Below are 12450 nucleotides of genomic sequence, written 5' to 3' on the forward strand. Positions count from 1 at the left end.
CGGATTACGCACTACTTTAGTCTTTTCCCAGGTCCAATCCATACCATGTTTTCAGCATATCCACATGGGAAACATTTATAGACAAGCGTGAAACTAAATGAAAATCAGTTAGATTGGCAGTAGTTTACTTGAAAATATGGATTAGATCTGACTCCCCTTTTTGAACTTAGGGGCATATGTACAAGCCCCTATTGCCACGGGAACGTCACTTTTTCCAACGTTCCTGTGGTGATAGGGGCTTTGCCTTATTTACAAGGCAGCGTTAAGCTACTTAACGCTGCCTTGTAAATAAGGCCCCTTTTCACGCTATGCTTAGCGTGAAAGGGGTGAGCAGTGGGTGTTGCAATGGGCGTTTAACTGCAACAGCCATTGATTTTGACGCTGCCCTCTATTCACGAGGGTGGCTTAAATAGGAGGCAAAGCAAAAATTAAGACCAGGGAAAACCTGGTCTTAACTTGGCGAAACAAAGAGAAAAGATTTATTTCTCCTTGTTTTTGCTTTTTCCATGTGTGCTGCCTTGTGCAGCATACATGGAAAAAGCAAAATGCCTCTCATTGTTTATGTGTAGGAAGGGAAGGTGGGGCAGGTGAACAAGAAGGTCTTCAGCTGAATGAGGTTAATGATAAACCGTAAACTATAACTGAGAGATTTATGAAAAGCTTATTGATTTCCTGCATGCTAGTAGGGCGAAACTACTCAGGGTATGCTTGTGTTCCCATTCAGAAGAAACACAGCTTGGTAGTTTGGGCTGGACTGTTGATATTGGATGAGGGCCAAGGCTGCTTTGTATACAGCTAGTAGTATCTGTCTGGAGTGGCACAGTCGGTAAAAGATGATAGACTGAAATGCAGCCTAACTGATAGTCACTGGTTGAGGTTTTTTGTTAACATTCCACTCATCACATTTGTGCTTCTCTCAGTGCCAAACCCTAAGTGCAACGGGTGCGCTCAGACTTTGGTCCTGTGCTCACCATGCAATAGGACTTAAGCTATACCTAACTGCTGAGGCATAAGCAAGCCCAAACCAGTCTGGGTTGCAGGTGTCCCTGTTCAGAGGGAACCTGGCTTGGAACATTGAACTTGACTGGACTGTCCCCATTGGAGCAGGAGCATGGCTGATTTTCATTAAGTTGCTTCTAAAAAGGCATAGTGAGCAAAAACAGTGAACAGGAATGCATCCCAAGAGACTGCCAGTGGCTGAGAGGTTTTGCAAGCTTTCCACCCACCACCTTTGTGTTTTTGTCGCTGCAACACCCTAGGTGCGCCACGTAATGCCCTGAATATGCTGCTGTGTTCAGGACTTAAAGACTAAAGACATTCCTCAATGATCAGGCCTGAGACAAGTGGGGCAAAACTTGTCAATCAATTCAGTCAAGTTAATTTGTATTGTGTCATCATAAAAAGCCTCCCAAAAATGTTTTCATAATAAAAATAATCCTTCTTCACGAAAACTATATAAAAACATTTAATGCTTGGCTTCATCGGAATATGATTCATAAAATTCACCAGGCAGCAAGGAAGCAGAAGAGAATGATAATAAATGAATTAAAAACCATGTACATATATTGTCGGATTGTAAACGATTTCGAGCTAGGGTATAGGGAGAACAGATATTTCACAACCCAAACTGATCATCAATCGTACAGGTTACGTTAAGCGATAATATACACCACAGACTTGTGGGAGTACCCCATGCCCATACAATACATCTTTTGCACTTTAGCTATAGGTACCATCCTTGACCTGAGCTCCACTTACTCTAACATAAAAACTATAATAAAATGGCAAGTGAAATGGACAACAGATTTAAATCAGCATAGTTTCTACTAACTGGTACGCCATTAAGTATAAAGTGCAGACAGTTATAAGGTGTCTGGAGTGGCAAACAACACACATTTAAAATGAATTTAATGGCGCTACAATATACCAGGCAATTGCGTGCATCCCAATTCATCAGAGTTCGTTGCTTTTTATTGATATTAGGCTGGTGCGTACAATCCCATACAAAAATATCCACATGTGACATGAATGTCTGCACTACTGCTTTATATTAAACTGCAAGCACTATTTGGTGTGGGCGGAGAGGGGTTTTGTAATGCTACTGTCAGCCGGCCAGGTCCCCCAAAGATAGGCTGATCCATTATTGAAATTATCCTCCCTATCTATCCTATAACATGGCTCAGCCACATCTGTAATACTACAAATCATGAATGACTCTAAGAGAGGCCGTAGCCACCTAGATCGAATAGAAGTGTATTTTGAACAAGACAAAAACAAGTGGGCTACAGTGAACCCCGTATCCCCCCACCCCACCCCCAGAGCAATTGCAGAGCGAGTCCACCTCTCTTATTCGTTTTGTTTTGACAAGATATGACCTTGTGGGGAATATCCCTAGTCTAAACAAAATATATACCCACCTTCTTTGATTTATTCAGGTAATCGTTAAACTCCACATCAGTCCAACAAGAATCTATTAGGTCTGCAAATAAGAATCTATCAGGCCATAAGAATCTATCAGGCCATAATAATCTATTAGGCCATAAGAATCTATGAGGCCTACAAATCTATGAGGCCCTATAAGAATCTATTAGGCCAAAACTTGTCTGTGTTTGCCTGTGTTGTGTTCTTGTTCAGAGGGTTCTTAGCTTGGCATAGTGGGCACAAACAGATGGCCTGGAATATGCCCTGATTGATTAGCTGTAGACTTAATCCATATGTTCCACTCATCTCCTTTGTATTTTCCTTCCTACGTGTTCAGCCACTTGTTGCTAATACATGCATGTGCACCACACATAATTTACTGCTTAAGTATTTTTAATTTAGCGAAGCCACAGCGGTAGATGCTGATGAATGGCTTTCAAGCACAAACTGTGTTTTCAATCTAAATTTTCTTATGCAAGATTCACACATTCTTCACAATTTCAACCTTAGATAATTATATGCTTTTAATATCAAGATATGACGTTCAGTTGGGTATGGGCCATGTTGGTTTTGATATTTTTTGTTCTATATTCAAATGCACCTCATGATGACTTCACTAGAACTGGCCTAAATGATCCTTTTTCTAAACTCCTTAATATCAAAATGGCTATATAGATTGTTCAGAATTGTAAATAACTGTCCCCCCTCAAATTCTCCCTATTTTAAACATTTCAGATCAACATAGCAGATGTCTGAGAAAATACACACTTTTTACATATAGTGGGCTTGATGAACAAAGAATTTCGCAGGCTTAAGACTATGTTAAGTCAGAACCTAAACTCCAGGAAGCTGACCTGAACATTTTAATATTGCCTAAGCTTGGACGAAACCTTTATAAATCATTCCTATGTTATGACAAACGTTTTAAAAATTAATACTCAGAAATATGTAAATTGAAGACAAATTTCTACCCTGGAATATTTCTGACACAGAACTGTGGCTAAGGTGAGGGGGACACTGAACTGGTGATATTGATACCATTGAGGATTTCCATGAGAGTTATGCAGAAGAATCAGGAACAATACAACGCAGAACAACAGTGAGTATGATTGATAGTGGTACACATCAGAGGCTGTTTTTAGCTTACTTGCAGGTATTAGAACAGTACTGAAGAAATTTGAAGAGAAATATAATATATTTTTTGAATGGTGCAAGTTTTAGATTTTATGCTAAGCAAATAACCATGAGAATAATGTATAATGTTCATTTGCATTAATTTGTCTGACCTACTTTTTAGTGGCTGTATTCCAAATCTAGGAAGTTGAAATTTTATATTCGTATTTATGAGAAGCGAAGTAAAATAAGTCTGTTTTGAAGACAAAATCCATGTGTCGAGAAAAATAAATTTCATTTATTAATAAAACTATAACTTTTTGACGTTGCTTCTTTTGATGCAAGAATTGCATTTCTGAAATAATTACTTTTTACCTGTATGTTGTATCAACACTTAAATTTGCTGCAGTTAGCTCTGCTGGGGATAGCCAAGCAGGCAGTGTGGTCCCAGAGACCCATTTCGTCCACTCAAATAAACCAGGTTCTACGCGAATCCTCATTGAAGTTTCTTGTTGTAAGCCTAGAGGGAAAGACATGGCATGAAATAAGGATCACATTCCAGTGAAATATAATAAACAGCAGTTGTTGTGAGAGCAATTTAAATTACTAGACAAAAAATGTAAAGTACTATTACATGACAATGTTATTAATGAAAGAAAGCTGATCTTCAACCTTGTCTCAATGACTGTATGTCAGAATAATGAGAACGGAATTATTGTCCTATGAAATTATTGTAGTCAAAATATCAACAACTCAAATATTATGAAGGTAGGTATATACAAGTAAGTAATGCTTTATTATTCTTAACTACACATTCATGTATCTTGATATATATATATAAATATATATATATTATATATATATATATATATATATTCACTGAAAAAAACATAGGTTTCAGGCACGTTATAGTTAGGAATTAGCATTTAAAAAACCTTAGAAATTCACTGAAAAAACCATAGGTTTCAGGGGCGTTATAGTTAGCTGGAAGTTTCACTCGTACAAAACCATTGAAATTCCCCCGTTATAGTTAGTTCAGCTAACTATAACTCGCGCGCCCGCAATGCACTGCTGATGACGTCACATATTACATCACTCATGACATGGTCAGTGACATCACTCATGACATCACTGATGACATCTCAAATGACATCACTGATGACATCATCCAGTGAATGTGTGTTTTTCTGAAAATTACATATGTTTTATATATGTATATATCAAGGTCGATAGAAGAATAAATGGGTATATAAGTGTCTAAATCGATGATTTGTTTTTGAAAAATTGATTGTATAACTGACTGATTAAGTGTATCTTAGTGAATACATGGCTTAGTGAGTAATGTTTAAATATGTAAATATCTGTATCAGTCTCTCACTTTGTGTATAAGTGGCTGCATGGGTTGGTGAGTAGCTACATGAGTGTCTATATAGGTTATTAGTTGGTTTTTTGAGTATCAGTATGAGTGTCTGAGTGTCTGTATGGTTCGGTGAGGGGTATTACGTAGTGCATAGGTGCATGAATGAGTGACTCACTGTTTGTATGTGTTGAAGACAGCATGTGTGCAGGACTGTATGGGTGGATGAGTGTGTGCATGGGTGTGTTAGTGAGTGAATGACTGTCTCAATAGTGTCTTTATGAGTAACTACATATGTTTTAAACTAGTATATGTGACTATTGGTGTATATAAGTGAGTATATGTGAGAGTGAGAGATTGAAAGAGTTCCTGTATGAATAAGTATGTGTTTCTATAAGTGATTGTTTAAAAGACTAAGTATGTGTAAGTTTCTGTAGAAGTAAGTGTGGTGGTCTGTGTATAACTGTATATGCAAGTAAATGGATGGTTGATTCTTTATTAGCATGACTGACTATGTGTGTGAGTGGTGTTGTGTAACAGGATGTATAGGTGTAAGAGTACATATGATGAGTGAGTACATGTATGAGTGACTGTATAGGACTGTTGGTGAATGAGTGGATGTGTATGTGGATCTAAGAATTACTGAATAGGTTGTTGTAACTGGTATTGGTATGTCCATTGTTTTGAACATTTTAGTTTCTATTTTTGAATGTGTGTATCAAAGGTTATAATAGGGGGAGAGGAGGTCTGCCACTCTATCACAAGGATGATGTCATCAGTGATGTCATTTGAGATGTCATCAGTGATGTCATGAGTGGTGTCACTGACCATATCATGAGTGATGTAATATATGACGTCATCAGCAGTGCATTGCGGGCGTGCAAGTTGTAATTAGCTGAACTAACTATAACGGGGGAATTTCAATGGTTTTGTACGAGTGAAAAGTCCAGCTAACTATAATGCCCCTGAAACCTATGGTTTTTTCAGTGAATTTCTAAGGTTTTTTAAATGCTAATTCCTAACTATAACGTGCCTGAAACCTATGGTTTTTTTCAGTGAATTTCAAAGGGTTTTTAAATGCTAATTTCTAACTATGCCTACAGAGATAGGACATGTGAAGAAAGATGAAAAAACGCACAGAAAGAGAAAAAAGAAATGCAGAAAGAAGCAACAGAAGTCCTCAAAGACGAAGAAAAGTGCAGGAAGAAGGATAACGTGCAGAAAGAACAAACAGAAGAGCAGAAAGAAGCCTTGTTGCAAAATCATCCTGTACCCTCAACTTTTTCAGACGGATACTGGTGGTAACTGACTAACCAGTCCTAGAGCCAGACACTCAGAATACAGTGAAAACACCTACTTACACTAGGAAACACTATGCGTTGGGGTCCCCCTGTGATTAGCATGACCTCCTCTGTATGCCCCTAGTATATAATAGGGCAGGGGATTAAAACTACCTCTTAAAACGCGCCACTGGGCGTGTTTGCACACGTTACCTCAGGCCCCGTCCCCTCCCTTCCCCTCAGTGTAAACACGCCCTGTGGACGTTTTAAGTTGGGAGATTAAGTCCCCTTGAATCCTGAGGGTCCCTAGGGTCTAACTAGACGACGAGGTACCTCCAGTAAGCGCCACAGAGCTGCGTTGCAGAGAGATGTAAAAAGGGGCACGGCCTAGACCACCTCTCTGCACGCAGCGCAGTGGCGCTTACTGGAAGCACCTGGTGGGCTAGTTGGCCCTAGGGTCCCTCAGGATTGAAGGGGAATTATTTCCCCAACTTGAAACGCGCCATGGGGCTTGTTTGCACACGTTAACTCAGGCCCCGTCCCCTCCCTTCACCACTGTGTAAACAAGCCCTGTGGCCGTTTTTAGTTGGGAGATTAAGTTCATTTGATTCCTGAGGGTCCCTAGGGTCCAACTAGAACACTAGGTACCTCCAGTAAGCACCACAGAGCTGCGTTGCATAGAGGTGTAAAAAGGGGCGTGGCCTCAGAACACCTGTCTGCAACGCAGCACCCTGGCGCGTTCTGGAGATACCTGTTGGGCTAGTTGGCCCTCAGGGACCCTCAGTATTGAAGGGGAATTAATTCCCCAACTTACAACTGGCCAGGGGGCGTGCTTGTAGACTGCTGCAAGGAGGGAGTGTGGCCTCCGGCGCGATGCCGGTCTTTTATTTATTTTATGTTTTTTAAGAAGGAGGGCTGTGTGGCCCCCCTTCTTTTTCTAATATATTGGCCCTGGGGACCCCATCCCCCAGGGCCTGCACCCTAATTTTGTTTGTTGAAAAAAATAAATTTGGCCCTCCCAAGGCCTTAATCGGCCCCGGGGACCCCAACCCCTGGGTCATGGCCTTTTAAAAAAAAATTCTTTAGGAGGGGGGCTGCGTTGCCCCCCTCCTCAGGCCACTTATGGCCCCGGGGACCCTATACCCCGGGGCCGGCCTGTTTTTTAATATTTTCAAAAAATATATCTTTTTAGAAACACCTAGGATATGCTGGACAAACCGTATGTACCTATCACCATAACGATTTGCGTGATATTCATTAAAAGGCGACTATGCATCCAATGAATCCACGTGGAATGTATTTACACCGCTAGTGAAGCTCTGACGTGTCTGAGGCCCTACCGTGCCTAACACCGGCTCCCCCGCCGGTGGGTACTCTCCAAGTAGACACCCTTGTCGTTTACTTATACAAACATGGGTAGCTATTGACAGGCACATTTAATACACACGCACACCAAGCCATTCAAAGGGGATTCGACAAAAATTTGACCAAACTATGCAAGAAACCCCCCTCACGGTTAATAAAACACACATCCACCGCCGGATGAGTAATACTTTTTATTTTACTCTCCGGAATGGAGACTAACCTCACTTGAGAGTCACAGCGTGCTCCTGGCTGAGCTCAATGCTGTGTTACACCCACCAGTGCCCGCTGAGTGCCACACACCTCTGTGTTGTATTCCACCAGCTAGTGCATATGCTATGACACTCTCTAGCCCATGTGCACTGTAACACCACCCCGTGAATATGTCATGCCACACTTGCCTTCGCACGGGTTATATTTCCCCATCTAACGTGCCTTCCTCGATGCCTATATTATAACGCACAGCGCTATGCCATACATATTACAATCTGGGATCCATATCTTTGTCACAGTGCATATGCAGCGTTACACTCCCCAGCACATATTTTATATTACAACTTTAGAGACTAGTTAGGTTACACAACACTGCCCTGTGCATATTACACTCCAAGGCGCATATCGTATAGCATGCGCTAGTGCCTTTGCTATCTTGCGCTCTCCAATGAATCTGTCATTGCGCACAATGTATTGCATATTATATTTCACGCCCAGGTTCATCTTTTATCACACTTTTTGGTACCTAGTTTATACCATATACTATATCTAGTTTTCATTTTCAATCATGCTCTCAGGACTATTTCATATATAACACTGCGTCCACCTAACCTTTTCACGGGCATTACATTTTGCGATGGGGGGTGGAGGGTCAGGGGGTGTTTCTGCCAAGTGAGCCCGGAGTCACAGTCACAAACGTCCTCTTCTTCCTGAATAAAAGTGAGATTATTCTGCATACTTGTTCATATTTTAAGTAGTTCGCACAGACACACATTTTAAAAACAATAAAGTTCCTAATACCCACCTTCTCTGAACAGTTAGCTTGCTACCCCATCCACCTCCTCCGTATCCTCTGTTGTCTGAATCCATGGACTAGCCTCCTCCCTCTTGCCATGCATGGTCTGATGTGCTGCCACTGCCCTCCATTTAGCATGATGTACCAGTCCACTCCTCCTGCCCTCCATTGCCCAATTCTATGGCCCATCATTGACGTCCTGCTTAGCTCTGTGCTTAGTTTGCTGCCCCTATTCTCCTTCCCCCTGCCCTCCGATGTCTTTGTGCATGCCCCTGCTCCATCCTTTTTGCCCACCATGTTCCATGGACCTGCCACTCCTATCTACTCTGAGTGTTCTGTTGAGCTGCCACTCCCCTCCCACCTGCCTAGCATTGTCAGATGTCTGTAACCTGTCCCTGCCACCTCCACCCTGCCTGTCCACATGCCATGCCCCTATCCCCTTCCTCCTGTCCTCCATGGTCCATTTTACTGCCACACCCTTCTGCCCTCCCTCGTCTGTTGTGCTGCAACTGCTCCTCCTGCCTGCCCCGCGCGGTCTGTTGTGAGGCCCCTTCCCCTGAACTCTCTTGTCTCTGCCCAGGTCCTGACCCTCCCTTCTATCCTCGATGGTCCTTTGTGCATGCCCCTGCACCCTCCTTCTTGCCCATCATAGGTATTGTGCTGCCACTAACCCTCCCACTTGCCATGCATGGTCTTCTGTGCTGCCATGGGCCCTCCCACCTTCCCTGTGTGGTCAGCTAGCTGCCCCTGACCCCCTCCCACCTTCCCTCCATGGTCTGTGTGTATGCCATCATAGTCTCATTGTTGCTCTCCATGGTGTGTCTTGTTTCTAGTGCCCATCCTGCCTGACCTCCATGGTCATCTTGCTGCTCCTGCCCTGCCCCCTTGCCCCCAACCCTCTGTTTCCATGTGCAGACCCCTATTCCCTTCCTCCTGGCTTGTCTGTTCCATTGTAATGCCCCTGATCCGTCCCTCCTGCCCTTTATGGTCTGTTATGCTGCAGCTTTCTCTCCTGTCTGTTGTGCTGCAACTGCTCCTCCTGCCTGCCCCGCGCGGTCTGTTGTGAGGCCCCTTCCCCTGAACTCTCTTGTCTGTGCTCAGGTCCTGACCCTCCCTTCTATCCCCCATGGTCCTTTGTGCATGCCCCTGCACCCTCCTTCTTGCCCATCATAGCCATTGTGCTGCCACTAACCCTCCCGCTTGCCATGCATGGTCTTCTGTGCTGCCATGGCACCTCCCACCTTCCCTGTGTGGTCAGCTAGCTGCCCCTGACCCCCTCCCACCTTTCCTCCATTGTCTGTGTGTATGCCATCATAGTCTCATTGTTGCTCTCCATGGTGTGTCTTGTTTCTAGTGCCCATCCTGCCTGACCTCCATGGTCATCTTGCTGCTCCTGCCCCGCCCTCTTGCCCCAACCCTCTGTTTCCATGTGCAGACCCCTATTCCCTTCCTCCTAGCTTGTCTGTTCCATTGTAATGCCCCTAATCCGTCCCTCCTGCCCTTTATGGTCTGTTATGCTGCAGCTTTCTCTCCTGTCTGTCCATTATGGTCAGCTAGCTACCATTGCCTCTTTCCCCTCTGTTCTCTGTTGTCCATGTGCATGGTCCTGTCCCCTCCCTATTGCTTTCTATGGATTGTTGTGCTGCACTGCCGTCCCGCATGCCCTGTGTGGTGTATTGTGCTGCTGCAAACCCTGACGCCTGCTCTGTAGGGTCAGTTTGGTGCACCTCTCCATGTCCCTCCTGTCCTCTGTTATCCGAGTCCATGTCCCTACCCCAATTCCTCCTGCCTACCATGATCCAATGTACCATACTTGCGAACATTTTGAACTTGGTAAGAGGGAGATTTTGAAAAAAAACTGGGGTATTGATTTTCCCCTTTGAGTTACATTGAAAAAGAGGAGATTGTAGACAGGAGACAGATCAAATAAAGCCCATTTGAGCTTAAAAACATTGGACGTTTCCTGGCTGAAACGGGTCTGTTGGCATGTATGGTTGTGCTACCACTGCCTCTTCCTTCTGCCCACAATGGTCTATTATATTGCCACAGCTTCTCTTGCCAGTCCTGTATTGTTGGTTTGTTGCCCCTGCCCCCTTTTCCACTGCCCTCCATAGTCTGTTGTGCTGCCACTGCCCTTCCTGCCTGCCCAGTGTGGTCAAATTGTTGCCTCTGCACTCTCCTACCTGCCTTCCATTTTCAGAGTCCGTGCCCCTGGCCTCTGCCTCTCAACAGTATCCCAATGAACAACTAGATTGCTAACATTTTATATTTATTACAAAAGTGTGGAACGCCTGACGTCATCTTGATGTAATCAAAACTGTAATACCTTCCTTTAGAAATTACATATATGAGAGGGTCTTATTTGCATCAAAATTATGGTTAGTGCTCTAAAAAACTAAAATGAGGACATATTTTATGAGTTTTCAAATAGCGACAAAGAACTTTTAAATTATTTGTAATCTTTATATTTTTTTATCCAGTTGACCACTTGATTAAATGTTGCACCTAGGGGAGAGGATGTGGTGTTACTTCCAGAGCTGCAGACTTTGCAACTGGGGAACCAGGTTGGAGTTTCTGCTTCAGCTCAACATTGTGTGATTCTGGTCAAATCGCTTAATCTCCCCATGTCTACAACCAAAATGAATTTGATCTTGTGTGATGTAACCAATGCTCATGTAAAGCACTCCAATACCTGACAAGTCTGCACTATATAAAACTGCAAATACACAAAAAATGAGTGTTTTGCACACTTCTGTCATTGGGCTACATGTCGGCTACATCTGGGTGATATTTGTGCTGCATTTGGGCTCTTTTGTCTCTGGTGGCCATCTTGGGAGATTTATTTGTTATGAAGATTCCTAATTTCCTCATTTACTGCAGTCTCCTCAGTAGGAAATGCTTTCAGTTTTTTACTTTGATTCCATCAAGAAGGTATTCAGATATGTCACACATTTGCCATAAATTCTGAATGATAGCACTCTAGTTGCTCATTAGATCACTGTAGTAAAGCTACTGCTCACCACGGAAGTCTGCTGCTGGTATTAAAAGTGCATGTTTCAGTCTGCATATCAGAATTTTTTAATGAAATAGAAGAGGATTTGAGAGGTCACTCAAAATGTGCCCTAATTTTTCTTTCTTCAGCACTAATCATAATTTCTATGGCAAAATGAACCCCCCTCATTGTGTTCCTTTTTAAATTAAATGTTTTAAGAGTTACCACTTTATTCCAATCAAGATGGCTTCAGGTGTGCAATACGTTTGTCATAAGTAGGACTGTTAGCGCTCTAGTTGTTCTTTAGAACACTCTGGGAAGCTGCAGTAGAACACAAAGGAATCAACTGCCAGTCTCTGCCCTTGTTGGATGTACATGTTTTACAGAGAATGTCAGACTTCATTTTCACATGACTGAGAAAGACAATGTGAATTTACAGAAAATATGGTCTCAATTTAGCTTATAGATCACCTTCCACACCTCTGTGGGAAAAGCATGAGAAAATAGTTTTCTCTCAAACATGAATTATGATATCGCAGCAGAAGGCTTTTTCACATGGTAAAATCACCTTAGAACATACCACAATTCCTAAAATGAGTATGGTACCATCAACAAATGATTTATAATGTAACTAAAGTCTTAAAACCTTCTATTAACTGCAATGCTATTTAATGAGGTGCTATCATGTATATTGGTCCCAAGATGGCTGCCAACACTTCTTGGATGAAGTACTGACAGCCAATCAGATCTCATGATGAGATGTGTGGTTAGGCTCCGCCCAGATATATATGTGATTTTGATTTTCTCAGGAACTACTGAACGGATTTACACCATTTAAGCAAAAGGCACGACTCTGAACCAATGTCTACCTTTCTGCCAAATTTGGTGTAATTCCGTTCAGCAGTTCGGGCTGTAG

General features: G+C 42.7%; 1 protein-coding gene across 1 annotated transcript in view; it reads right to left on the bottom strand.

Moving 5' to 3' along the window:
• Positions 1–12450, bottom strand: part of UBASH3B (ubiquitin associated and SH3 domain containing B) — a 648856-nt gene that overhangs the window by 76058 nt on the left and 560348 nt on the right. The window contains exon 11 of the mRNA XM_085647271.1: positions 3910–4054. Within this exon, the coding sequence (XP_085503397.1) occupies positions 3910–4054 (145 nt within the window). The remainder of the gene's footprint in view (positions 1–3909; positions 4055–12450) is intronic.

The sequence above is a fragment of the Triturus cristatus genome, chromosome 3_2 (assembly GCF_964204655.1).
Source record: "Triturus cristatus chromosome 3_2, aTriCri1.1, whole genome shotgun sequence".
Taxonomy (NCBI): domain Eukaryota; kingdom Metazoa; phylum Chordata; class Amphibia; order Caudata; family Salamandridae; genus Triturus; species Triturus cristatus.